Source organism: Haliotis cracherodii, unplaced genomic scaffold (genome assembly GCF_022045235.1).
Source record: "Haliotis cracherodii isolate W230 unplaced genomic scaffold, xgHalCrac1.p SCAF_14, whole genome shotgun sequence".
NCBI lineage: Eukaryota > Metazoa > Mollusca > Gastropoda > Lepetellida > Haliotidae > Haliotis > Haliotis cracherodii.
The window spans coordinates 37100008-37126395 of NW_027266269.1; the positions used below are offsets into that span (position 1 = coordinate 37100008).

The 26388-nt window shown below is 42.0% G+C and overlaps 1 protein-coding gene across 8 annotated transcripts in view; it reads left to right on the forward strand.

The window, feature by feature from the left end:
- The window catches only part of LOC139461224 (voltage-gated inwardly rectifying potassium channel KCNH7-like), a 279271-nt gene that overhangs the window by 195646 nt on the left and 57237 nt on the right, over positions 1-26388 (forward strand). For 7 of the 8 annotated variants that reach the window (XM_071242843.1, XM_071242845.1, XM_071242842.1 and 4 more), the window contains 2 exons: positions 14753-14866; positions 23285-23761. In XM_071242843.1, the coding sequence (XP_071098944.1) occupies positions 14753-14866; positions 23285-23761 (591 nt within the window). Of the gene's footprint in view, positions 1-5357; positions 5441-14752; positions 14867-23284; positions 23762-26388 lie in introns of those variants that run through there. The other variant, XM_071242848.1, reaches the window with a different exon arrangement.

Below are 26388 nucleotides of genomic sequence, written 5' to 3' on the forward strand. Positions count from 1 at the left end.
AGACACACACATACATACAAACACACAGACATATAACACACACACAAACAGACACACAAACACACACACATAAACGCACATACATACAAACGCACACACAGATACATAGCACACAAACACACACATCCATAAAAACACACAGACATACAAAGACACCTACACACATACAAACAATCAGAGACATACAAACGCACATAGACACACTTACATACAAACGCACACACATAAACATACAGAGACGCATAAACACACATCTACATACATACAAACACACATGCGTAAACACACACAGACACATAAACACACATAGACACACAGCCATACAAACGCACACACATAACACATACAGACACATACAAATACACACAAAGACATAAAACACAGGCATATACATACACACACACAAACACACACAAACACATAGACACACACACACACATAGACACGCACACACAAACACACACACAAACATAGAGATACGCGCGCACGCACACACACACACACGCACGCACACACACACACACACACACACACACACACACACACACGCTATGTAATGGTCGCACCTTGGTTAGAACTCAGTTTACAAACTTCACAAGTTTTGGTAGAAAGTTACACTGTACTCCCCACACAGCCGCGCATTTAGGAATCGCTTCTTGCTGTATTCAGAGCATAACTAACTCCAAACAGCATTGTAACAAAAAATTGAATCACGATTTACAAAGATTGAGAACTAATATGATTGTGTTGACAGATACGATTGAACAATGTGTTACTTTATCTAATACAACCGTACACCGCGATGACGTAACAAGCTCATGAAACCAGCACCAATAACGGGATCAGTGTTGTTGAACCTACAAAAGACGCACGCCTAAAGAAATAGTTCCATCTCACAGCACGATATCTTTTCCTTGTCGGAGCTGCATTTAAAAAGGCTATCCCGCACGCAATAAGTGGATTTAGTGCAATCAATGACGAGATAGTTATTTACCTCCACCCGTCATGCACTGCGGAGATAATTAAGCATTCTCAGCATGTCGGTGTCCCATTTGCATCCCCCGTCTGGAGAAATCGAATTAAGACCTTACAAAACTCCACGAATATTAGATTTGGGAAAGAGCTGGTGCCTTAGTGTACAAAGAGACAAGTGTAGGACGTTCTATTGACAGAATTCATCTGGTCTTCTTCTGTGTAATCTCACAGCGTTCAAACAGGTCAAAGAAGCAGTTCCGTGAGGCCTGTCAGACCAGAGGTCGATAGAATGAGCATCGATCCACAGTCACATGGTGCAATGTTACGTCATGACAGAAGAGAGTTAATTGGGCCTCTAATTGATGTCATGTCCATACCTAACATCCGTTACGTCCTCCTGATATTGAAGAAATGAAATATATTATATGATTGTGTCACACACTATAATTTAAATTTCACTTAACACATCATGAAAATACAAGTATATGAAAGATAGTGTCTCGAGGCATAGGGCTCAAAGAATCACATTTGTCATCCATTTAAAATATGATCCAATACAAACCAGATATAACAGTAGAAGAGCCAGTTATAACGTGTTCAGCCATACAATGAGCACTACCCGGGTTAAGTAACCCCCCCGCCCCCCCCCCCCCCCCCCCCCCCGCCCCCACCATAGAAAATAATGAAAGAAATAAAATAAAATAAGATAAATAAATAAAAATAAAATATAAAATAACAATAAAAAAATTAAATGACAAGAGCTTGAGCACTAGGGGAAATAAGTAATGTATGTAGCATCAGGCATCATTGGAGTTCTTCTTTTAAACTGTAATCTCATAGCTTTAGCAAAAAAAAGGCTGTAGAATGTCACATTGTTTGAGCACTGTTGAGGATTGGCTTGGTTGGTTTGCTGTTTAACGCCGCAATATTCCAGCTATATGACGGCGGTCTGTAAATAATCGAGTCTGGACCAGACAGTCCAGTGATTGACATCATGAGCATCGATCCACGCAATTGGGATCGATGACATGTATCAACCAAGTCAGCAAGCCCGACCAGCCGATCCCGTGAGTCGCCTCTTACGACAAGCATGCTCGCCTTTTATCGCGGACGCTCTACCACTAGACCACGGAGGCGGTCTATGTCTGAGTAGAGTTGACAGCTTATCAATAAGCGTGTTTCCTGTTCAACACCCGGTGTTGGTTGATTGTTGTCTTGTCGAGCTTGAGGTGGGGCAGGGGGCTTTGCGCCACGGTCTGTTTTTCGTTTGATAATGGAAGAGATCCACAGAATTCAGCGAAATAAAGTCTTTCATCCCTGCATTTAACTGCGTCCTTGGGATAAAGTTGCATTTGAAAGTTCTATCGGTTTGTAACATTGTTCAACGAATCTGAACCAGACAATCCAGTGATTTACACATGTACCGTGTGCGATGACAGGATCGGCTGGTTGTTATTATCATTATTATTATTATTATTATTATTTATTATTATTATTAATATTGTTGTTGTTCTTGTTCTTATTATTATGATTATTATTATTATCATCATTACTGCTCTGCGTCTCTGTTGAGAGGTTTCAATGTATGTGTCTAAAAAATAATTGCATCAAAACCCTGAAATTTCAGTAAAAAGCAGAGTTGATTGTACAATTCCGACTATATCATGAGCACGTGTTTATGAAACGCTATCAAATATTGAAAACACCAGGTGCTCGCGAAATGGTGAGCGTATCCTGCACCACCTGTGACGCCCGTTACAAACACATGCAAAGGCAGTCAGTTATTTACCTGATACAATACGGGAACATATCTCACAAGCCAAGATAGGGTAATGCACAGGACATACATCATTCTGCGAGCATCCTGACGGATGGTGTTAGTCGGAGTGGCTACCATGGTATAGTGGGTACGGGTGGCCAGTCGTCAGAGTTGCGTCCCTTGGGCACGCCAAAAACCTATGATTGTGTGTTCGAATCCCGGTTCGCCCCGATTATGTTTCTAGGTTTGTCAGCACCATACCCGTGCTCGTGGGTTTCACCGAAGTGGTAAACGTCGTAGATGTGCATCACTTCGGGCTTTCCCCCCACATTTAGGTGACACGCCGTGATATAACTGGAATACTGTTAAAAGCAGCGTTAAACCCAACCCATCCCAACTCACTCACTCACCATTACATCATATGACGTCAAATCTAAAAGACCAATTATTTAACTGAACAGAAATAGTAGAATTCATACAGTTGGAATAATGCTGAGTGCAGCGTGAAAAAACCCCAAACAATCACGATTTCAAAAGTATGCCAACAGTATGATGAATCGTGTAGACGATGTAAGACGTTTTTTGTTACAATCAGGTGTAGCATGGCAGAAACTTTCACAAATTGTCATTTATTGTTTCCACAGCAAACGGAACGGAATACATGTCTTCTGTTGTGATAAGGTTTTCTCTCCAATACAAATTGTTTTCTGGCATATTTCCGAGCTTTGGGCACCGACTATTTGAAATAATTTATGTTAGATCTTACAGAAGAACAACATACTGTTGGCTGAAATAAATTTTGTTTGTGAATTTACTTTTTGAGTGAGTGAGTGAGTTTTACGTCGCTTTTTAGCAATATTCCAGCAATATCACGGCGGGGGACACCAGAAATGGGCTTCACACATTGTAACCATGTCGGGAGTCGAACCCGGGTCTTCGGCGTGACGAGCGAACGCTTTAACCACTAGGCTACCCCACCGCCTCTTACTTTTTGCCTACCTGGATGTCTTAAAAAATATGTTTACTCTTAGTGCAGCGACTAGTAAACACATAACAAGAAATACAGAAAATCACGACACGGCTCAGCATTAGCAGCAATGCCATAACAACAACAACAACAATAATAATAATGATGATGATCATGATCATCATGATCATAATCGTAATCATAATAATCATAATAATGTGATTGACAAAATTCAGGAAAAACATGGCAAATATGCGGACCTCGCTCCCGCTATGTCACGCTCGCATCCAAAGTACCAAGTTGTCCGACTCCCCATTGTTCTCGGTGCCTTAGGTTTGGTACCTCCCAATCTGTTGACTGATATCTGGCAATTACCCGGGTTTGCTACAGGAATACAGCCCTTCTGACAATGTGGGTATGTAGAAGGCTGCAGTGTTGGGGAGTCTTCACATTCTATGAAAGGTTCTGGGTGGGTTTGACTAGGCAGCGCTTCCTGGGAGAAATCCTATTCGCTGTCTGGGCTGCGTGTAGAGGGGACAAGGGCCCTGAGCTGATGATGAGCCTGACCAGCCTGACTGCCAGGATCACCCCAACCCTTTTTGTTGCATTATTTATTCCGATCTGTAAATAATAATAATGATAATGATAATGATAATAATGATAATAATAATGATAATAATAATAATAATAATGATAATAATACACTTTTTATAAACCTTCGCTGTAGATAAGTGTGCACATTTTCAGCTCCCTTGGAAGTACATAGAATGTTAATAGTCTAATTTCATACTACCGGTTACCCGTTTACTACCGGGTCAGCTGAGGCGTGTCTCGTAAAAGTTCTCCTGCCAAGGAAGACTCCCCATGTACATGTAACCTGTTTTTCATAAAGGGGAAATCGAAAATCGAAACCCCAGAAACTAACATTAGACCAACTTGTTGAACACGATCGCTAATCCCCTACTTTACTCACAGGATATGGCGCATACAAGAAACAGCATTGTTCATTTTAAATCTTATGATAATTAAGATCAATCTTATAATAAATTGATCCCCCAAAACAGCATGAATTGCAAAACAATACCCGTGCACGTGTATATCAGAATTGATCTCAGATTAAAAGACAACGTACTGAAAACAAGACCCATCATATCACACATCAAAGAGACACCGATGTCGAAATCCAAACCATCACAGCAGTTTGTCAAAGATAAAAAAAACCACCCTTTTAATTTGGTAGCACATCCTTTCACCTCGTGGGAAGACGTCTTTGCGAGAGGAGAATCTGACAACAACTAATGTAACCTATTGCCCATATTTTTACCTGGTTTTAATATCAACTGAAGAATTGCAACGAACATCATAAAAATCAATGAGGTCGCGACCGGAGAGGCCTTGCGCTTCTGTCATCGGAGCGGCTATCACTCGCGAGATTGAGGAGGTTCATTTGTGAGGGTTGGGGAGAGAGAAAGCGCCCCAGGGTCGGGATTTCTTCACCCCAAATAAATACCGGGCACGACTCGAGACAGAATCGGGAGTTCAATAAACTACTAGAGAAATTCTTCACCCCAAATAAATACCGGGCACGACTCGAGACAGAATCGGGAGTTCAATAAACTACTAGAGAAATTGAAGACACTCGGGAGGCATATTTCAACAACGCCGAGCGTGGATGGATGGAAATCCCGTTATGAAATAGATATTGGCGGAAATCTCAGGAGATGGATTATAAGACTTAGGTGAGTTGGCCGTGTCGGGAACCTATCTTCCTCGGGGTTAGCAGCTGTCCTGTGATGTTTACGTGATGGATTAGGCCATGTTTGTTTTTATGTTTCATAACGTTGCTTTATAACCTCAAATTACATTGTTTATTGTATCTTGGCTCCTGTGGTTATGATGAAGGCTTAGATCATGAGTTAACGATATGATTTATTTGTTCTGTCTTGCATCGGATTAGAAACTTCGAATAAATTCATAATTTTGGTTTTGGTCATAAAGCTTTGATTGCCTTAAATAGACGTGTCTGGTTTCAGGAAAGACTGAATTGATCAAATATGAGAGCGAAAATTAATATATTTATTGATTTCGTAATATTCTATATTTGTACCTTTGATAGATGTGCTGGAGTATGTACATTGTTATGGTTGGCGGAGGCAAATGTTTACTTGTGTGTTGACATTTCGTAATGACATGGGTTCTAGTTACTTTGTTTACTGTTCCAAGTATCCATGCAATATTGCATCAACTACTACGACATTCATATTGGTAGAAATTAATCTCATTGTTGTCACTGAGGTGTTGCCGATGCCATGTGAAAGATTAGCTGACTGACCAGAAACTTGCAAGGAACTTTGCAATAATTTAATGACGCACTGTTGTCGCTATATGGCTAGTATTTTACCGATGCTGTGTTGAAATTTAATTTAACGGACTGACTAGAAACTTTGCACTTTGAAACTAGAAACTAGACACAGACACAAAATGGTCAACTTAAATGCAATCTTAAGATTAAGCTGACTGACTGAATTGCAAGAAACTTATATATTGTTTCAGGTGTGTTTAGGAGTGTTTCATGATCATGGCGCGTTGGGCTTGTCAAGTCAAGTCAAGTCAAGTTTATGCTCACGAATCACAACAAGTAAACTGTACAATCGGCCTGCTTCTATTGTGAGATTATGATAACCTTATCTATAACAAGTTGAGCATAATCTTAGGTCCACAGGCGGTGGTAACAGGTTCAGTTCAACGACATGTATAACTGCTGATACATAGAAGGGGTAACAGAAACCTTCTGAAGAGGAAGTCATCTCTCGCCTCCAATCTGGATAATATTTATCTATCAGGTTTTTTTTAACTTAATACCTCAGCCATGAGATGATAGTAAACAAATGAGATATCCATACATAATTTATTAATAACTGTTGTTGCATATAAGTTGAGTTAAGGGTTTCCAAATAAACACGAACCCATTAAATGTCTAATTAAAACTCATTTTTGTATGACACGACACATTATGTTTATCTTCCAAAACTTTCACGTGAGATATCGCGTCAATCAAATTGGGTTACAGTGTTTGCAGACATTGTGACGTCATCGTATCCTGTGATACAAGCCTCGCTTTATGTTGGTTTGTTTGTCGCCTGTTTACGCCGCACAAAGCAATATTCCAGTTATATGACGGCGGTCTGTTAATAATCGAGTCTGGACCAGACAATCCAGTGATTGACGTCATGAGCATCTATCCACGAAATTGGGATACGATGACATGCATCAACGAGTCTGACCACCTGATCCCGTTAGTCGCCTTTAAGCAAGCTATAATCTATTTCATCTCTTCGAGAGAATATATATTTGATATGAAGATTCTCGACTGTTCAGTTTACAAGACAAACATGAGGCTGTTACGTTCTCTAAATAAACGTGCCTAGTCAAATTTCATGACACAAGGATACATCTGTATTATCTTTCTGTTGATAAGTCTGTTTTATCATTTCAAAACGAGACATTCAATCAAATGTTTGGGTATGAACGTCTTTATTTACTCCATAAATCGGGGTGCGAGACATTCTGTCAATACACTTCAAAGTCAAACTGTTACATTATGTTATTGTCTTGCTAGGGGCGGTCGGGTAGCCTAGTGGTTAAAGCGTTTGCTCGTCACGCCGAAAACCCGGGTTCGATTCCCGATATGGGTACAATATGTGAAGACCATTTCCGGTGTCCCCCGCCGTGATACTGCTGAAACATTGCTAAAGGCGTCGTAAAATCATACTCACTTCTGTTCCTCAACCCACCATACTAAGTCCCTATCCGCTTTACTTAACCTACCTAAGTTTCTCACTCACTCACTCATTCACGCACTATTATCTTTGTATACCTTTTTATACTTTTATCATCAGTTGGGACGTTTTAAGCCAATTGACCAATGACTAATTTAATAATATAACTTCTGAATCAAATGCTGCTTCAGATGACAATAGGTGCATCATTCGTTGTACATGTGTTCATGCATAAGAGATGCATGCATCCGATACGAAAATAGAACCGTGAAGATCTGTAGAAACCCATACTTGCCATAAAAGGTGACTATGCTTGTCGTAAAAGGCGACTATGCTTGCCGTAAAATGCGACCATGCTTGTCGTAAGAGGCGACTAACGGGATCGGATGGCCAGGCTCGCTGACTTGGATGATGCATGTCATCGATCCCAAATGCGTGGATCGATGCTCATAATGTCCGTCACGGGATTGTTTGGTCTAGACTCGGTTATTTAAAGACCGCAGTCATAAAGCTCGAATATTGCTTAGTGCGGCATTAAACAACAAACAAAATATAGACTTGTAAAGAGACACAGGTTCCCAGGCTGGTACGCTCAGTAATGACGCACGGTCATATATTTTTGGATTTATGAACAAAACCTGCGCTTAAGTAATACGACAGTAATTGTGTGATGGTGAAATATTTGGCTTTTTAACGTTCTGCAACAAGTGCTGTTTAACCTTCAACGGGGCTGTAAGGCGGGCTCTGTCCAATGTTGAGGAAGCCTTGATACATCTCATCTGAATATCATCTTCACTACCTCCCCTCTCCTTCTCCTTCTCCCCCACCCCTCCAGACACATACCACTTCATGTCGTCAATGATGGCGTTATATCACTTGAACTCTGGTCGACATTACCGGGCACACTGCAGTCATCTTCAGCCACAGTGGACGGTGTGTTGCCCTTACGTAACTACACCCACGGCTAAATGTTCTATTACATTTTTGATAGGATGACAACCGATCGTGATTGAGGGCATATGAAATTAAGCTAGGTGAAGGGAGACGGAAAGGGACTTAGAGCGGTGGGTTGAGGAACAGGAGCGAGCTGTAAGCAATATTCCAGCAATATCACGGCGGGGGACACCAAAATGGGCTTCACACATTGTACCCATGTGGGCAATAGCGACGCCAGGTCTTAGGCGTGACGAGCGAACGCGTAGCCACTAGGCTACCCCACCGTCACTTGAGGATAGGAGTGAATTGAGTGATTTGGGTTTAACGCCGCTTAACGGTATGGTGCTGACAAACCTAGAAACATATAAGGTCAATTCTGGATTCGAACCCGTGATCATATGTTCCTGGCACGCCAAAGGGACGCAATGCTAGTTGTAGAGGTAGGAGGGATATTTGGGTAAGCTGAGGTGGTAGGGAATGCTAGCAGTGGGGTGCGGTACAACAAACCACACTGGGCCACGCAAACAAGTGAGTCATGAAAGGAACAACGACCCAGGCCACCTCGGCGTCACGATGACTCACAATCAGCTAGTGATAAGTCCGATCCACCGATCTAATCTAGTGGCGTCGTACGACCAGTGGCACGAGTGAGTGAGTGAGTGAGTATGGTCTTACGCCGTTTTTAGCAATATTCCAGCAACATCACGGCGGAGGACAGACCCAAGACTTTGATCCGATGATGGGGATCTAAGTCGATGCTTGCAGCGCTCGTGCGGCCATGTGTATAGTCAACACAATATTTGCGCATGCGTGTATGGCTCTCCGAATAGCAGGTTTTCCCTTACTATGCATATATGATATTGCCAGGATATCGGGCGAAACATATCAAGGTAACCCTTCTCAGTTGAGGCCTTGATGAGCATGGTTGGATCAGGGTGTTGGAAATGTCACAACGTTTATGTCATTATTACCCAAAAGAGCTAAAGATTGTTTCCAGCAAATGTGGTTAAAAAATAAGAAATACCATGTAAGCATATAGAGTAAACTACGTTTATAACGAACACGCATATAACGAACTGACGATATAACGAACTGCTGTGTATATGTTGTATACGCTTATTAAACGAACTACGATTATAACGAACTTAAATTAGTGGCCCCTTTTAGTTCGTTTTAATCGTAGTTAAATGTACCTATTCTCAAGTTATACTAGAATAATATCTAGCATCCCTTACTTAACAACGATTCGAGTCTCACTTACTCAACTGAGAGCAGTTTTCTTATGATTTAAAGATTTTTGAAGGCATGTTTAAAAATCTATGTGTATCTTGTAACCAGACACTGTGTATCATTGTATGTGTGAGTAAACTCTATCGTCAATTACGAAACAAATATATTGGAATTTCCAAAGAAGTTTACATCTTATCCAAATATCAACTTGTTTTGCATGCTCGTGACAAACTCAAACGTTCCGTTTATACAAAATATTGCATTGTACATCCATCATGAATTGTAAGTTTGAAAAAACGCGAATACCTTGTAAATATGTTGAACTATGGGGCTAGGGGCTTAGTGTTCCATGAATAAACGATTTCCGACAGGACTAAAAGCATAGCAATTACCTCACCGTGTACGTGACAAACACATTGGGCTACAACTGTATTCTTATGCTGGCTCTGAATATCTGCACAGCATCCGCAGAGACCAAACCCATAACGAGACAGTGTTGTTTACAGCAAGCAAACGCTTTAGGAAACACCGATACGGAATCAGAGTGTTCCTTACTGAATGTAAGCCAGGAAAGACGAGATGTATTTCTTTTTCCTCAATTACGTTGATTGTGCCGCTATTTCGGGGAAATACTTTACCTTGTGCAATTTTAACTGACGTTCATTGACGATTTACCATTCCAGTAAGAATCACTTCCCTTGCTGTGGCCGTTTTTTCGCTCGTTGTAGGTTTCTGATTCTCACGTGGACATAGATTTATGAGTTCATTACATGCAGGGGCAGTTCGTGGCGGCGCGGGAGAGTGGCATGTACAATCTGTTCATGGTTAGCCTGTCACGGAGATGTCAGGGATCGGAAGACGTGATGAGTAAATATGGTTTTTAGTTGAAAATAATTCACGGCATCTGTCGCAACCGGCCCTACAACGTTACTTTCCCCGTTGCATACTTCCTGGTACGACGACAACATGAGAACAACGCGAATTGTCGTGTCAAATGCGAATCATAGAACCTGATTAAGCATCAGAACTGTTATCAGGAATGGTTCTAATTATTGGGGAGTTGAATTTCTGAGTGTCGTCGTGTAGCTGTAAATTCAAATTCATTTAGTAATACAAACAGCAAAAGGATATAACCCCAGATTATTAGTTATGACAGCAATATTATGTGATAATAATTCCTTCCCATTATTAAGTTGACGTGCCAGTGTTCAAAGTGATATACGATGCAATTCCTTTTTCTTTGTCCCACTTGTATTGTCAGGTGAATAATAGACTTGCCGTTGCATGTGTTTACAGGTGAAACCTATGAGGCAGGATACACTCACCTTTTCGCGAACACCTGGTGTTATGTCTATTTGACAGTAATTCGATCCGTGAAGATTCGGGGTAGAAAAAGTCTTCAGCAACCAATGCTTGCGTGACACCCGTGAAGATCCGGGGTAGAATAGGTCTTCAGCAGCCCATGCTTGCCTTGACAGGCGACTATGCTTGTCGCAAGAGGCGACTAACGGGATCGGGTGGCCAGACGAGCTGACTTGCTTGATGCATGTCATCGATCCCAATTGTGTAGATCGATGCTTTTGCTGTCAATCACTGGATTGTCTGATCCAGACTCGATTTTATGTCTGTCATATAGCGTTAACCAACAAACACACAACTGGTAGTGATTCCTAAACAGGGATTTTTAAGCAGAGATTTATTATGATTATTGAATTAATTTTGTCGCTTTTATTTCATGCCATAAGTCTGAATTTAGTTCTGTTTGTTTAAAATTAGGTTTAAAGAGTAACATAATACACTTTCCGTAAACTAACTATCCTCTTTCCCACGAATGCTTAGATCTCTAATTACAAATCCGGCTACGATGCCGGTGAAAAGAAACAGAAAGAACCCTGAAAATAGAATTATAGGCTAAAATCATATAAAAAGACTCTCCAAACGACTGCACTTATTAATACACGGCTGAATCCTTGAGGGGGCATATGTCGGAGAGTGTGTCCTTGTACCACAGTGTAACATCAATCCCAACTTGAGACCATTTACCGAGCGACTCATTTCATCTTCACTAGTAATAAAGGCTTCTTTTACATGGACCTGATAATGTTTCCCTAACATCAAGTCTCGAGTTCAATCCTAATAAATACCCGGCGTGGTATGGCGCCACCAGTGGTCCCGCGCGAGACTCTATTGACAAGCCGAAAGCTTAGCGAAGATTACTTCTCTTTCTACGAAGACTCGAGCGGATATGTGAACAGTTTCGTGTCAACACAAGAGTTCGTTTTTGAGGCACAGACAAACTATCTGACGGGTTAAGAATCGTATTAAAAGTGTTTAATACCATTATTGCCGAGTTTTAGCAGAAGAGTAAATTACTTCGACATTAACCAAACACTTGGTTCTCCTCAGGTTGAAATCCCGCTTGGTCCAATGTTATTAGTCGGCAGGGAAATCGCATTTCTCGACGGTCGCGCTGTTGTCTTTCTAGAACGTCATTTGGGAGCACAAATACTCGCAGACACGGTTCTCGTGCCGGGATCTCTTTAAATGGCATAGGATTGACATTAGGATGAGACACTTGAGTTGAGACACGGACCTTTTGCTACCAGATTAGCCAGTGGCTTCATACTGAGACACGTTTTGAAGGCACTATGTGTTTTTGAAATTGGAATTGAATAGTTAAAATTTTGCTGATGTCATGAACTTTATTGCTGGTAAAGAAAATGTATCTTGGAAGATTATATCAATATGGAATTGTTTAAAATAATTTTTATCGGAACGAATGTGTCTCCCTGGTTACGCCTGTTAAAACATAATAATCTATTGCGCTTTTATATAAAAAGTCCAATATTTATGTTTTGTCAATTTACAGAATAAGGCGGTCAACTTTGTTCATACTTGAACAAGCAAAACGCAAGAATTTCTAAATTTGATCTAAAAAAATAAAATGACCATATTTCTCTGCACTGGTCGGATGTACATGATTTCAAATGGAAGGGCACTCCCTGCACAGGTGTGAGTTAAATATAGACTTTTCTGAAGAAATGACCATGGAGCTGTTCGTGTGAAGAGAATTGGACACCAAACTACCAACCTTTCAGGGACAGCCTCGCTTTTACTGTGTTTATTTAACTGTGCGGCGATTGGGAATAACATTTAACATAACTATTTGAAGTCATGGATTTAGTGCCAATAGATATCTGCATCTGTCAACGTTGAATTGTGACCGTTATGAATCGTGTGTAAGATTAAAGCCTCATCTGAATATACGAAAAACAAACAAGTATAAAACACATCCTTCCAGGAGCGTTTGCGATCCTGCCCCGGTGCCGATGGTTCGCCATCGCGAAGCTGTTTCTAAAACATGTCTGTTTAATGACCTTGAAGAAAGGTTACTTCCAACTGAAAATGTCAAAGGTCATTTAACGCACTCTCGTGCGTCAACATTTTATCCCGGCAATCTGACGGGTAATAAAATCATTTTATTTCCATGGAATAATTATACAAAACGACCAAACCTTTAACTCGTGTATCAGCACTTTCTCGGGAGCACTGTTACATTTATGTAACACGGCAATAACATTACCACACGTCAATTTCAGTTATGAGATGCCAATCTCAAAATGTAATATAAACTCTTTTCTGTCAATCAAGATATTGACATCTTCATTTGAAACGTCATCAAGGGACATCAACACATATTTCGCCGGGCTGGCTCTCGCTATAAAAGGCTTGATTTCAAAGGCAAGACACCGCATGGTCGATTGATGCCCATTTCAGTTCCGTTTCGGAACGTCAAACCGCAACAGGAAGACTTAACAAGCTAACGTATTGAAATGTACATCTCATGTCGAAGTAATTCGCATGTCAATATCAGCAAATGTTACAACTCGGTCAAGGGAGAAAATATTCTAATGGTATGAGAAACGTTCTTCGATTTCATTTTTTAAGAGGAAGAATTTTACAGATTTAGGATTAATGGAATTACAAAAGCTGATAGAGAACCGATAGTTGTAACTTTCAGATACTTGTGGAAGTTGTTAAGACAGCTATAGATTTTAACAGTGTTTTAGGAAGCATTAAGCAAGTCGTGACCTGTAATGGAATTGAAGGAGAGTTCTTGTTTTTGTAGAACAATTCACGATTTCTGTTTATTTGTTAGCCAACCTCTGCCAGGGCTAGATCTTTGTAGAAATTTACACATAACCATTCCAAACGAATAGCGCTTCAAGGGACGACTTTGAGGAATTTATTTGTTCTCGCTTGAATTCTTTGTTCCTTGCTGTTGACAAAACAACTGACGACTTCACCCATGCAGTCGTTTGAATCAATTCAATCCTTCAATTTGATTATTGTAGTTTCATCTCAGCTACAACAAATAAAAGACAACTATTGTATTAACTATTGTGTCAAAGATTCTGTTCCACGCCGCAAACAAACGCGCCCTAGCATATTGCTGTGGTTGCTTGGTGAATACGTTAGAACTACACTACTCAGCACATTGGACTCACCTCTTATGTGTGCGAAATGTCTGCTATACCAGGTGCGGTACCTCTGCAGAAACTCTGCAATTTCTCAATTGTGTCCCGTCAGCTTATAGCAGAAACGTGACCGCCTCCGTGGTCTAATGGTAGAGCGTCCGCCCGGAGAGCGGAAGGTCCCGGGTTCGATCCCCAGCCGCGTCATACCAAAAGACGTAAAAAGATGGTACTTGTTGTTACCCTGTCTGGCGCTCGGCATTAAGGGGCTAAACCAAGGACTGGTTGGCTCTGAGACAGTATCCTGTGTCTGAGTGGGGTATTCATGTTAAACTGCGGCATGGTATCTCAGTGGGCTAGCACTATAAAACGGCAGCAGTCCGGACTAGTACAAGCAGCCACACAAACACACATACACGTGCATGCACGTCGTTATATAAGTGCAATAATCTTGGACGTGACGTTCAACACCATTTCACTCCGCCACCTACATCAGAGACGTCCTGATTCCCCGCGGTAATTGCGCACTGTGGGAATATTGCGGCACGTTTCCGTTGTTGGACCGCGATAATGAGATTAATTTGATCTTTTTTTAACGATTCCGTAATGGGCTATTGTTTTTTCCTTGCAGGCAAAGAGCAAGATAATCATGCTGAAAGTACTGCGGGAATTTCGGGGCAGGGCCCACGGAAAACAGACCACCGAGGAATCTGAAAAACTACAGGTGGCCGAGAAGGACAAAGATGTAAGTCAGATATGAGCTTTACAGATAATTCAATTATTGTCCGCACCTAATATATTCACAAGCATTGCCCTTATATGGACACGTGTACAAGCGTAGTGGGTTCCAGTTGACACCCGCTCCAAGACAATACAATGGAGGGATAACAGGGAGCTTGAGGATTGTCTCTGTGAAACTGGCTCTACATAGTTCACATTACAAGGTTTGATCGGAAGGTAACTGTTCCTGATCGAGGGCATTTGAAAGTAAGGGATATGGGCGAGGACGTTGTGGGGAGGGATTAGGAACGGGAGAGGGGTGTGGTGTGTGTGTGTAAGGGGGGGGGGGGTGTTTGTGTTAACGCCACTTAAACAGTATTTTAGTTATATGGCAGTGTTCAGCAGCTTACCTCCTGGGAGTTTCTGGGGCTTTGGTCCTCCCCACACTGATGCACATCAACACATCTGGTGTCTCTTTGGGCGAGTGACCTTGTTGGAACTGTGCCTCTGTTCACCCAGCAGTCAGTGGGTACCCGGTAGGATGAGATGGTTGGTAACCTTCTAGCGCCTCACGGGCAGCTTGGGTTATATACAGATTAAAATAAAAAATGTAGCAAAGAGGGTTTGGGTGATCCTGGCACAGTCAGGCTGGTTAGGCTTATCATCACCTCAGGGCCCTTGCCCCTTCTACACGCAGCTGAGACAGCGAATGGGTCTTCTCCCAGGAAGCGCTGCCTAGTAAATCCACCCACAACATTTTCGGAGAACATGAAGACTCCCCAACACTACAGCCTTCTGGGGAGACTGATTAGTGTCTGACGTTGACGTTTTAAATGTTCGATCAGCGGATCCTGGTGCAGCCAGGGCAGTAATAATGTTTGGAACGGTAGGATCACCCAGAGCATAGCTAGACTGACCTGATCTGTAATACGTGTACCCCACACTACTAATACACGCGTAAATGTATTTGGTTCTAACGTTATACCGGTGGAACATCGTATATGGCCTTGATTCCGGGCACTGTGATGTGTGATGCCACCCCCCCCCACCCCCCCTCCCCTCCCCTCCCCACAGCCACTCACACCCATACGCACGCACACACCACACACGCACCTATACTACTGAAATATTGATGAAAGGTGGCGTACAACCGTATTCAATTACTCAGTTATGCTCCATAGATATAGGTCACTGCATAGATATAGGTCAAGTGACGTCATATTTCTGTATCGTCCTGTCCGCCATGCATTGAATAATTGTAGTGTTGTTACATCCCGCGTCATTTGCTGTTCGATGTGGTCGTGCGAAGTAGAAATGGGGAACAGATCGAAATGTATATATTCTGATGAACCGGTATTAATGTGCACACGCGCTCAAGTTTATAGTAGCAAGCTGGGATGCTGCTGATTACGAACGTTCACATAGAAATACATTGCCACAATGTCGAGATGTTCAACAATTTAAAAGAAATTAATCCCAAGCATATCAGATAGCATTAGATCACGTCGGTACAATATTCCACGCCATCGACCGGCAAGATTGTACACACGCATACACCATACACATGTGGGAGGGCTCCTTGTCTCACCCCAACCAAACATAAAAATGAAATGGTCCGTATAAGTAGACTGATCTGGTCCATACATGTAGATTGATCTGGTCCATACATGTAGATTGATCTGGTCCATACATGTAGATTGATCTGGTCCATACAGGCAGATTGATCTTGTCCATATAAGTAGATTGATCTTGTCCATATAAGTAGACTGATCTGGTCCATACATGTAGATTGATCTGGTCCATACATGTAGATTGATCTGGTCCATATATGTAGATTGATCTGGTCCATACAGGTAGATTGATCTGGTCCATACATGTAGATTGATCTTGTCCATATATGTAGATTGATCTGGCCCATACATGTAGATTGATCTGGTCCATACATGTAGATTGATCTGGTCCATACATGTAGATTGATCTGGTCCATACAGGCAGATTGATCTTGTCCATATAAGTAGATTGATCTTGTCCATATAAGTAGACTGATCTGGTCCATACATGTAGATTGATCTGGTCCATACATGTAGATTGATCTGGTCCATATATGTAGATTGATCTGGTCCATACAGGTAGATTGATCTGGTCTATATATGTAGATTGATCTGGTCCATACATGTAGATTGATCTGGTCCATACATGTAGATTGATCTGGTCCATACATGTAGATTGATCTGGTCCTTACATGTAGATTGATCTGGTCCATACAGGCAGATTGATCTTGTCCATATAAGTAGATTGATCTTGTCCATATAAGTAGACTGATCTGGTCCATACATGTAGATTGATCTGGTCCATACATGTAGATTGATCTGGTCCATATATGTAGATTGATCTGGTCCATACAGGTAGATTGATCTGGTCTATATATGTAGATTGATCTGGTCCATACATGTAGATTGATCTGGTCCATACATGTACATAGATCTGGTCCATACATGTAGACTGATCTGGTCCATACGTGTAGACTGATCTGGTCCATACATGTAGATTGATCTGGTCCATACAGGCAGATTGATCTGGTCCATACATGTAGATTGATCTTGTCCATATATGTAGATTGATCTGGTCCATACAGGTAGATTGATCTGGTCCATACATGTAGATTTATCTGGTCCATACATGTAGATTGATCTGGTCCATACATGTAAATAGATCTGGTCCATACATGTAGATTCATCTGGTGCATACATATAGATTGATCTGGTCCATACATATAAATAGATCTGGTCCATACAGGCAGATTGATCTGGTCCATATATGTAGATTGATCTTGTCCATATAAGTAGACTGATCTGGTCCATACATGTAGATTGATCTGGTCCATACATGTAGATTGATCTTGTCCATATATGTAGATTGATCTAGTCCATACAGGTAGATTGATCTGGTCTATATATGTAGATTGATCTGGTCCATACATGTAGATTGATCTGGTCCGTACATGTACATAGATCTGGTCCATACATGTAGACTGATCTGGTCCATACATGTAGACTGATCTGGTCCATACATGTAGATTGATCTGGTCCATACAGGCAGATTGATCTGGTCCATACATGTAGATTGATCTTGTCCATATATGTAGATTGATCTGGTCCATACAGGTAGATTGATCTGGTCCATACATGTAGATTGATCTTGTCCATATATGTAGATTGATCTGGCCCATACATGTAGATTGATCTGGTGCATACATATAGATTGATCTGGTCCATACATATAAATAGATCTGGTCCATACAGGCAGATTGATCTGGTCCATACATGCAGATTGATCTGGTCCATACATGTAGATTTATCTGGTCCATACATGTAAAGTGATCTGGTCCATACATGTAGAGTGATCTGGTCCATACATGTAGATTGATCTGGTCCATACATGTAGAGTGATCTGGTCCATACATGTAGATTGATCTGGTCCATACATGTAGATTGATCTGGTCCATACATGTAGATTTATCTGGTCCATACATGTAAAGTGATCTGGTCCATACATGTAGAGTGATCTGGTCCATACATGTAGATTGATCTGGTCCATACATGTAGAGTGATCTGGTCCATACATGTAGATTGATCTGGTCCATACATGTAGATTGATCTGGTCCATACATGTAGATTGATGTGGTCCATACATGCAGATTGATCTGGTCCATACATGTAGATTGATCTGGTCCATACATGTAGAGTGATCTGGTCCATACATGTAGATTGATCTGGTCCATACATGTAGATAGATCTGGTCCATACATGTAGATTGATTTGGTCCATACATATAGATAGATCTGGTCCATACATGTAAATAGATCTGGTCCATACATGTAGATTGATCTGGTCCATACATGTAGATTGATCTGGTCCATACGTGTAGATTGATCTGGTCCATACGTGTAGATTGATCTGGTCCATACATGTAGAGTGATCTGGTCCATACATGTAGATTGATCTGGTCCATACATGTAGAGTGATCTGGTCCATACATGTAGATTGATCTGGTCCATACATGTAGATTGATCTGGTCCATACATGTAGATTGATGTGGTCCATACATGCAGATTGATCTGGTCCATACATGTAGATTGATCTGGTCCATACATGTAGAGTGATCTGGTCCATACATGTAGATTGATCTGGTCCATACATGTAGATAGATCTGGTCCATACATGTAGATTGATTTGGTCCATACATATAGATAGATCTGGTCCATACATGTAAATAGATCTGGTCCATACATGTAGATTGATCTGGTCCATACATGTAGATTGATCTGGTCCATACGTGTAGATTGATCTGGTCCATACGTGTAGATTGATCTGGTCCATACATGTAGATTGATCTGGTCCATACATGTAGATTGATCTGGTCCATACATGTAGATTGATCTGGTCTATACATGCAGATTGATCTGGTCCTTACATGGAGACTGATCTGGTCCATACATGTAGATTGATCTGGTCCATACATGTAGATTGATCTGGTACATACATGTAGATTGATCTGGTCCATATAAGTAGATTGATCTGGTCCAAACATATAGATTGATCTGATCCATACATGTAGATTGATCTGGTCCATACATATAGATTGATCTTGTCCATACATGTAGATTGATCTGTTCCATACAGGTAGACTGATCTGGTCCATACAGGTAGATTGATCTGGTCAACACAGGTCGATTGATCTGGTCAACACAGGTAGACTGATCTGGTCGATACATGTAGATTGATCTCAAAATAATTCCACATAATTTTTGAATGAGTTCTTAACTACTAACAAGTTTACGTCCTAGTGATAAATATATTCCTATATTTTTCCAATATATAACCTTTACCTTTGAGAGCTAATTGTAATTATCGTTTATCGTTAAGATTTCACCAGCTCGTTCAAACTGGTTGCCAAAGTGAAAAATTTACCATGACGTCACACAGCGTTATTCTAACACATAAACTCGATAAGACTCTGTGTCTCAGAGATGAAATGTATCTCAGTGATGAAATGTGTCTCAGTGATGAAATATACATTGAGGAAAGTTACAGCTTTACTTCAAGTTCGTTGACAATTAATCCTTTTATTATTACATATATTTCTCTCAATAACAATACCACTTAGTGGGGATTTGCGTGACATATAAAAGGAACACTTCGACTGAAAACCTTTCTTTCCAACATATTGAACACAAGATTTAATGAGGACGCGAGTGAAGTAGATCTTGACTCGGATCCCATGATGTTTGCGGACGGGCCGTAATGGCGCAACACAACAAACCTCCCTACCCTATAGCCAGGAGAGACGTTGATAAGAAATTATGCCTGCTTGGAGAGCATCAAGCTGTTAATCTTGACCATATACAATCAATATAACCGGTCTCCCTTCTTACAGGGGACGAAATGGGGCCTCAATGTAATAAAACTCCCCTGGTAAAATTACTCTAAAAGCCTTTCGCAATAAAACTCTATTAAGTTTATTTACGCTGTCATACGAAACGAGAATTGCGTTACGCCAGTGTCATAGGAACTATTTAAGATGTGTTACACCCAAACTCGTAATATATGATGTCACGGTCAAGTTTCTGTGCTCTTTTCCTCTAAGGATTTCGAGGTTGGGATTCTCAGCTCGGCTTGAATAGTTACAAAATTTATGCCTCTCAAAGCGACCATGCTAGTTCGGAGGGGTTCATTTGATCCGGAAATAAATCATGTTAGATTTTACATGAAAAAGCAATGAATTGAGTTTGTGTGATTCATGTATTAATAACTTCGATTCTCCAGTGGTCCGTGCACAGGATCTTACGAAGCCCGTGTGAGGAATTGTTTGGAAGAAACATGGTTTTGGAATTTCTAATATTTCAAGACGTCTTGCCGTGTTGATTTATTTAGCTTCTAAAATGGTTTCCAGGAAGAGGTGTGATTAAGATATCAGATCAGATAGTTCGTGTCTTCATAGATATGTCAAAGGTCAGATGCAGGAAGGCCATGAGCTTATGTCGACAGTTATCTTCATATGGTTAACACTGAGTGAGTGAGTGAGTTAGATTTTACGCCGCCTTGAACATTATTCTAGTCAGCTTGATGTGGGAGGAAAGCCCGAAGTGATGCAGGTCTCAGACGTTTACCACTTCGGTGAAACCAACGAGCACGGGTATGGTGCTGACAAACCTAGAAACATAATCGTGGCAAACCGGGATTCGAACCCACAATCATAGGTTCCTGGCCTGCCCAAGGGACGCAACTCTGCACGGCGACATATTGCCAGGGGGTAGCAAGTACGAATCAGCTTTAAGCAAACATTGCTTTCATCAAGGGGAGGGGAGGTGAAATGGGGTTTAACGTCGCGTCCAGGATTATTGCACTTATAAAGCGTGCATGTGTGTGCGTGTGTGGCTGTTTGTACTGGTCCGGACTGATGCCGATTTATAGTGCTAGCACACTGATATACCATGCTGCAGTATAACATGAAAATCCCACTCAGACACAGTATAAGCCCCTTAATAAGCCCCTTAATGCCGAGTGCCAGACAGGGTAACAACAAGTACCATCTTTTAACGTCTTTTGGTATGACGCGGCTGGGGATCGAACCCGGACCCTCCGCTCTCCGGGCGCGCGTTGTACCACAGTGCTTTCATCAAACACAAACAGGACTGAGAATATGTCTAAACCAGAGAGCATTGTTTTGACCACGGTGATCAAGGCCAGATATCTTCAAAAACTAATGCAACGACGACAAAAAAAATTCAAGTGTGCGTGGCAGCCTATAAATTACCCGAAGATCATGTAACTACATGTAGAACAAACGATACAAAGAAGACACACTACAGTACATTTGATTTAAACTTTTTTCATTCTAGTTTTGGGCTGAGTGGATATGGTATGTGTGTGTGTGTGTGGGGGGGGGGGGGGGGGGGGGGGGGGGGGGGGGTTAATGGTATTAACGTGTACAAACACTTACTTTTTGTACCTTTCGCCTTTTTTACCACACTGTCTAGAACTATTACAGGGTTGCTTAAGTGGTCTAGGTCGCGCACTAGAATTCCATTTGGATTTTTTTGTCACCACCTTAGCAGGCTGGTTAGTTTCATCAACGTGGCCGAGCGTTCGGGTAGCCTAGTGGTTAAAGCGTTTGCCCGTCACGCTGAAGACCCGGGTTCGATTCCCCCACATAGGCACAATGTGTGAAGCCTATTTCTGGTGATATTGCTGGAATATTGCTAAAAGCGGCGTAAAATTCAACTCACTCACTCACTGCATCACTTTGTCTTTGTCTTCTGTCCACTTGTGAATGTATGCTCACACTGAATATATGCTCACAGTGAATATATGCTCACACTGGATATATGCTCGATTGTCGATCACAAGTTGGACTGTCCAGGGCCCACTTGCACAAAGCGATCTTAGCGCTAAGATGATCTTAACTCCCATAACATAGGCTTACAATAGTCTTAGCGCTAAGATCTTTTTATGCAAGTGGGCCCTGATATAGCTGATATCTATGCCTCCACTAGTACAGCCCATTTCACCATTTGCAGAAGCATGGAAAGTCGGATATTCTTTTGTTTTCTGAAGGCCAGGATTTACAAGTGTTTCGTGTACACAGCTCTTGAGCTCAATATTTTACGTGAATAGATTGCACTACCAGCCATTTATGTTTTCGATGTGTCTCTCACATTCTTGCACAGGCTGGTTCCTGTCAGTGTTTGCGCTGCATCGTCATCTGTATGTGTCGTCGTGGGCGTTATGGGCAAGCTTCTTTACAGATCATAAAGTCATTTTATTCAACGACCATATTCTCACACCTGGAACGGGTAAACAAAGAGTTGAATTCATTTTCCAACATAATGTATTTGAAAATCAGATCATAAAAAAGGAGAACCCTATCTTTGATGTTGGTCAGTTCTCCAGATATGAATAAACGTTTCCATTAAATATATAAGGCCAACGCCAGAGAGCAACCAGTTTCAACTGTCCAGCGAAACAGATTCCACTGGGCGTGAAAAGCACAATAGCGATGAAAATTGTATAAAGGTATCAATGAAAATCAGTGATGACAACAGGTTTTCATGGAAGGTTAAGTATGTCCTGCCCAACCGACAGAACCCGCCACTCACACAATTTGCATAAAAAGCTCCCGCTACGCAAATAATTTGCATAAGTGAGTGAGTATGGATTTACGCCGCTTCGAGCAAAATCCATCAATATCAGTGAGAGGAATCCCAGAAATGGGCTTCACACATTGTACCCATGTGAGGAATCGAACCTGGTCTTCGGCGTGACAAGTGAACGCTTTAACCACAAGGCTACCCGTCCTCCCCAATTTGCGCAAAAAGTACCCGTCACTCACATAATTTGCATGCGAAAGATACAAATAAAAAATCCTATTTTTTTCTTTTCAGGGTTCCAAAAGTGAAAAGACGGATTCGGACGACCAGAGCTACTACGACCCCGTTCCCCCCTCCAAGATCCAGCAGGCCTCCTCCCAGATGATCATCCTTCACTACTCCCCCTTCAAGGCCGTGTGGGACTGGATCATCCTGCTCCTCGTCCTCTACACCGCCGTCTTCACCCCCTACTCCGCCGCCTTCCTCCTCAACGAGGAAGAGATCAAGATGAAGCTGAACCAGGACCCCGCCACTCGGGACACCATCGCGGAGACCAGTCGCGCGGACCCGCTGGTCATCGTCGACCTCATCGTGGACTTTATGTTCATTGCGGACATTCTGATTAACTTCCGGACAACCTTTGTGGTCAATGGGGAGGTGGTCAGTGATCCACAGAAAATTGCTATAAACTATGTGAAGGGCTGGTTCGTCATCGACGCCATTGCTGCCATACCCTTTGATCTGCTGCTGTTTGGTTCCGGCACCAGTGACGTAAGTTGTTTTGTTGTTTTGAGGGAGATGGAGACGGAGTGAGTGAGTGAGTGAGTGAGTGAGTGAGTTCTCTAGGAAAGAAAATGTAACGAGTGCAGAACTTATATAGCGACGTGCATGCAGGATCGAACCCCGGACCTTCCGCTCTCCGGGCGAAAGCTCTACCACTATACCACGGAGGCAGTCGCGGTGTTTTTGAGATGAGAGAGTCCGGGCTTTGCTCTCTAACAATAAAGGGAGTAATGAATGTAGCTAAGTGTGGACAGTGGGTTACTTTAAGCAATAAACCCCTGAGGGTTGTACTCATTGCACCATTATCGGGATTCGAACCCGTACATGCTGCATAGACTACCCCAGTCAACCCCTATCGTCTCAGACACATGGAGCAAGCCTGTATAATAGAGACATAACGTGTTTATATCAGAGAGAGATATCCAGACGACGTTTCCCCATTGATGAAAACAAGAGGGGAGGTGGGGACGTAGTTAAAGCGTTCGGTCGTCACGCCGGATGTCCGGGTTCGATTCCCACATGGACAAAATGTGTGAAGTTCATTTCTGGTGTCCCCCGCCATGGCTTTTCTGAGATACTGCTAAAAGCGGCGTAAAACAACGCTCACTAAAAACAAGATACACAAGATCGTCAACAGCAAACCATTAATTGTTTTTAATATGTCAAAATATTTACTCAGCTTTTCATATGTATAATTAGGTATGTCAGATATATTTGATATTATATATACACATGACATGTTATAAGAATTGGGTTTGTGTTTGATGACTTACTGACTGATTGAGTATGGTTTTACGCCGCTTTTAGCAATATTCCAGCAATATCACGGCGAGGGACGCCAGAAATGGGCTTCACACATTGTACCCATGTCGGGAATCGAAACCGTGACGAGCGAACGCTTTAACCACAAGGCTACCCGACCGCCCCTTTGTGTTTGATGGAGAGATACAAAAGTATCCCTATAAAGCGAGTAGTATATAAGGCATCGTTAGAAAAGAGTAATGTTGAAATTTGGCGCCGGTATAAACTCATTTACAAGTCTTCAAATATTAAAGGAATATGTCTTGTCAGTCACACAGACGACCTATTGGTAACTCACGTTTTGTTATCGGAAATAAATCACATGCCTCATCCTACTGGTGTCACCTCATCCCCCAGATACCCATCACATTCAACACCCCCGACCCCCCCCCCCCCCCCCCCCCCCCCCAACCCCATCCCCCCACCCCACAAATGCTCTCGGATTCGCGAGTGTCATCAAAATGGTAACGACCTCGATAGCATCCCCAAATACAGAATAAACGCATTATAGTCATCACAAATAACGTATACGCCACCAACAAAACATGAAAAAAGGATAAAACGGATACGCTTCATCAACTACTGATGACCACTGCTAAGAGGCGACTAACGGGATCGGGTGGTTAGACTCGCTGACTTGGTTGATGCATGTCATCGATCCCAATTGCGTGGATCGATGCTCATGATGTCAATCAGTGGATTGTCTGGTCCAGACTCGATTATTTACAGACCGCCGCCATGTAGCTAGAATATTGCTGAGTGGAGCGTTAAACAACAAACCAAAGCCAGCACATGTAGTGGCACGTGGTCCTGTTTAGAGCGCAAATCAGATGACGTTAAGCAACGTCGGTCGTGGAGAGTCCGTGGTTGGTGACTGGGTTTCGGCAGCTTGGCTCCTGAGAGTTTCTAGGGCTTCGGTCCTGCCCCACACTGAAGCACGTGTAGCACGTGTGGTGTCTCCTTGGGCAAGTGAATTTATTCGAATTGTGGCTCTGTCCACCCAGCGGTGAATTGGTATCCTGTAGGATGAGATGGTTGTTAACCTTCAAGCGCAGCTTGGGTTGTATACTCCCCAGGGAGCTGAGAATGATTGTTGAATGCACACTGATCCATTGAGGGAGGAAATAAATGTCTGAGCAAGCAGAGCATGCTTGTGCAGGGAGTATAGTGCCATATGGATGGAATGTTATTATTATTGTCTTTATTTACGTTGTTTATCCGATGATGAAGATGTCCTCACACTGTATCGCTGCCGTCATAGAGATGGATTATTACAAAGTGCGAAGTTAAACAACAAACAAACAAAGTATCTGTATCAGACGTCACAGATGTGCGTAAAAGCAAAGAATTCGTTTTCCAATTTCGTTTTAAATAAGGATGTCCATCAGTGTTTCCCACCGGAAGTGCCATTTGACAGACTAAAACGAATTGAGATTCATTTCCTGTACAGGGCTATGTCTAACCCATGAGTCACCCAGGGTGATATCTGTAGGGAAAATATTGACAAGGCTTCACTCGGGGGGAAGGTTGGAGTGGGAAGGGGGACCCGTGCAGCAGCCAGTCTGACACCAAGTAGACACCCCTGGAGAAACGGTCATATAAATCACCAGTTCGAGACTTTTGCTGAAAGACCGCGTCTTTGCATTTTTCTCACTCCGACAATTTCACTTTCCTAAATTGAAATATTCACCTTACACTCGGTTGTCTCCCTTTGAAGTAAATATATAGGTTATTACCACACGTTTCTTTTAAGTTGTGTCAGTCTGACGCGCGTGTATCCTTCGTCTTTTGAGATTCGAGGGTTTTGTTTCAAT